The following is a 3,306-nucleotide window of genomic DNA, read 5'->3' on the forward strand; positions in this document are numbered from 1 at the left end:
TAGAAGTAGAAGTAGAAGTAGAATTATTTTCTTCTTCCTCCTCCACTCCTGTCTGGTGCATACTTCAATCATAGTGAAAAGCCACATACATAATAAAATTGGAAATTTTTTTTTTTAAAGAAAATTTAAATAAAAAATAAATAAAATAAAAATAAAATAAAATAAAAAAATTGTGATTTAAAAAAAAATTGGTCATTCACTCTACCCCTCTTACTAATAACCGTAGGACCAACGACCCGTAGGACCAACGACCCGTAGGACCAACGACCCGTAGGACTATAGATCGGTTCCCGAGCACACGAGCGATAATAATCGCCCGGCGTAAATAATCGCCCGAAAATATCTAACATTTTGGATACGGGCGATTCGATCGGGCGATTAAAATCGGCGTCGACGTGAACGGGCACACGGGCGAATTTTTCGAGCGATTTTAGAACTTGCGGCGATCGGGCGATAAAAATCGCTCGTGTGCCCCTACCTTAAAGAAAATCTTGCCCTATCAATAGGGCCCATTGTGCTCTACTTACCCCGTTTTACCCAATTTTAGTTCAAGTACTTCAACTCTTATTGTATATTTATTTAATATTTAACCGTTCTGTTGCTGTGAGACGGCCATGTGGAAGATAGGTCCGCGCCAATTTATTGTGTCTGTACCTAACATGTTTTACCGTCGTTAAATAAAGTTTTTACTTACTTACTTACTCAGTCAGTCACGGCACGTGGGGAAATCCAACAGTGAGGTCACACGGAGTCAGCTGATGCGAGTACGTACACGCGTAGACGGGATGGTTTCGGTAATGTGAGCTAGCATTCCGGTGGGCCAGCCATCAGGCTGGTGGAAGTACACATCGGCATTTCTTCAGTTTCCTCTTACTAGTTACGCGGGTAACTCTCGGGCTGATCTGTTTCACTTTTGTGCGCTGGCATGAAGTGGAATACACCATCACAGCTAACTCTGCTGAACTGATGTATTCATGGCAACTCGTACATAACTCGTCTGTTGTTCTGTGGTGTCGTCTGTGGTGGCAACTTGCACTCGCATAACTCTGCCGTTTCGTGCTAATTCGTTGCAAGTTCAGCGTTTACTCGGCCCTTTTTGATACCTGTCTGCGCTCGCGCATAATTGTTCTGTTGTTGCAAATTCATTCGTAATTTGGAATCTGCATGCTGTGTCCTCGACATCTCGTACATTGCGCATCAAACTTCTGGCTGTTGTTGCTATCTGCCTTAACCTCTGAACATTGCTTTCACTCACAATGATCGGTTGGCAGTGCGATTTAGGCAATGGTGAGCGCCTGTTAGCATTTACCATCCGCCTCAGTAAAGATATTGCAGTGCTTGTGTCGGTAAGCAGATATGGTGTTTGTGTTTACGGATACATCGGCCCTGCTAGCCGACAACCGTGAGAGACTCACGCAGCTGATTGAGAGAGGTGCACCAACGATGTGCTCGAGATTGCGTTTGCTCTACACGCAACGTTTATTGTTGGTAACCACAGTCGAGTGAAAAAAAGTCTGCAAAACTGTGCCAGCACTACTAATTGGTACTTTTTACAACGTGGTTGTCAGGCGTGTTTGTGTTTGCATATATAATAGAGTTGTACTGGTATATCACTGGTATTATTAACACGATATGCAGAAGGTTTATGTAATATGTTCTTGTTGACTGCATGTACTGTTGCTAGTACTAGTAGCTCGACTGTTGGTACATTTGTATCTGTATCTCTTAGAAGAATGACAGAAAACTAACACCACTCTGCACTGCAGGGACGTGAGTCTCCATTGTGTGTTGTAGTCGCTTTCTTTCTGTTTCTCGTGCGGTACTCCTCTTTGGGAAAGAGAAACAGAAAGACTTGGACGACCTACAGTTGGTGGACAAGTTACATCTGTATCTATTTTATGATCTATATATTTAAGCAGATCTATACAAAAATTATAATTATCATGACCCTAGTTCTAACCGTAAAAATTATCTCTAACAATAACATTAATCATAACCCTAACCCTAGCTCTATTTCTAACGGTGAACCCTAATGCTAAATTAATGCAATACCCTAAACACTAACCCTATCCTAACCAGGGGTAGAAATTAACTTTTGAACAAGGGAGTCCAACGGACTCCCTACCCTCAAAAAGAGGGAGTCCGCAGCAAAATGAGGGAGTCCGCAGTCTGAGGTTCAAAATTAAAGATATTAACAATAACGCATGTGCTAATTTTTAAGATTCATGCAGTTGCACGTCTGCCAAATTTTCTGTGGACATTAGCTGAAAAAATACAATAATTCCGCGAGGCCGTGCTTCGGAACAAACTATGGTTAGTATGGCAGAATTTTCAGGGAGTCACACGGACTCCTGCATATATGTCAAATCAGCGAGTCCGACAGTAAATCAGGGAGCATTTGACTCCGGACTCGATCCCGTTAATTTCGTACCCTGCTAACTGCAACCCTAATCCTTACTTTAACCTTAACTCTAACCGTATCCCTTCCATTATCCATAACCCTAACTAAACCTATAACCATAGCCCTAATCATTATCTTTAGCCCTAACCCGAATCATAATGCTTACCTTTAACCTTAGATCCATAAGCGGCCCCTAACTCTAATTCTCCCCATAAACTTTGAACCTAACCTTAATCCTTACACTAAACCCTAATTCTAATAAAAACTAATTCTAACAATAACCTAAACCCCAACCCTAACAATAAACATAACCCTAATCATTACTGTACACTCTAAAGTGCACTCTAAAGTACACTCTAAGTCTAACCCTAACAATATCCCTAACCTTAACCCTAGACTGTATCATAAACCCTGCCTTCATCATCGTTGTTGCCTTGCAGATACTGAAGGATTCAGCTAAGGCGCGGCGGGAGGTGGAGATGCACTGGTGTGCGTCAAGCTGTCCACACGTAGTTCGTATCTTCGACGTCTACGAGAATGTTTACAGTGGCAACCGCTGCCTCCTCATCATTATGGAACTGTGAGTAACCTTGTTTGTTCGTTCTCTCGCACATTGTTCCTTTGTTCTAGGATACGTGGTGGTGTGGGCTTCAACTACTGCATCATGAAACTGTGAGTCATACAAGGGCAGGAACACACGTATGTGAATATATATATGTAGGTTTTCCTTTCCGTTTGCAACCGGATGAAACTGTGCGTGCGCCAGCCGGCCAGCGAGCGCTGTTACAGAAGCCTGTTGTTGTTTTTTGTCGCAGTCGAGTGCCTGAGTCTCTCTCTCTCTCTCTCCCTCTCTCTCCTTCTCTCCCTCCCTCTCCCTCTCCCTCTCCCTCTCCCTCTCCCTCTCC

The 3,306-nt window shown here is 43.0% G+C and overlaps 1 protein-coding gene across 2 annotated transcripts in view; it reads left to right on the forward strand.

Moving 5' to 3' along the window:
* Positions 1-3,306, forward strand: part of LOC106806048 (MAP kinase-activated protein kinase 2-like) — a 30,966-nt gene that overhangs the window by 7,838 nt on the left and 19,822 nt on the right. For both annotated transcript variants that reach the window (XM_014807890.1, XM_014807891.1), the window contains exon 2: positions 2,842-2,981. In XM_014807890.1, the coding sequence (XP_014663376.1) occupies positions 2,842-2,981 (140 nt within the window). The remainder of the gene's footprint in view (positions 1-2,841; positions 2,982-3,306) is intronic.

Source organism: Priapulus caudatus, unplaced genomic scaffold, assembly GCF_000485595.1.
Source record: "Priapulus caudatus unplaced genomic scaffold, Priapulus_caudatus-5.0.1 Scaffold138, whole genome shotgun sequence".
Classification (NCBI taxonomy): domain Eukaryota; kingdom Metazoa; phylum Priapulida; class Priapulimorpha; order Priapulimorphida; family Priapulidae; genus Priapulus; species Priapulus caudatus.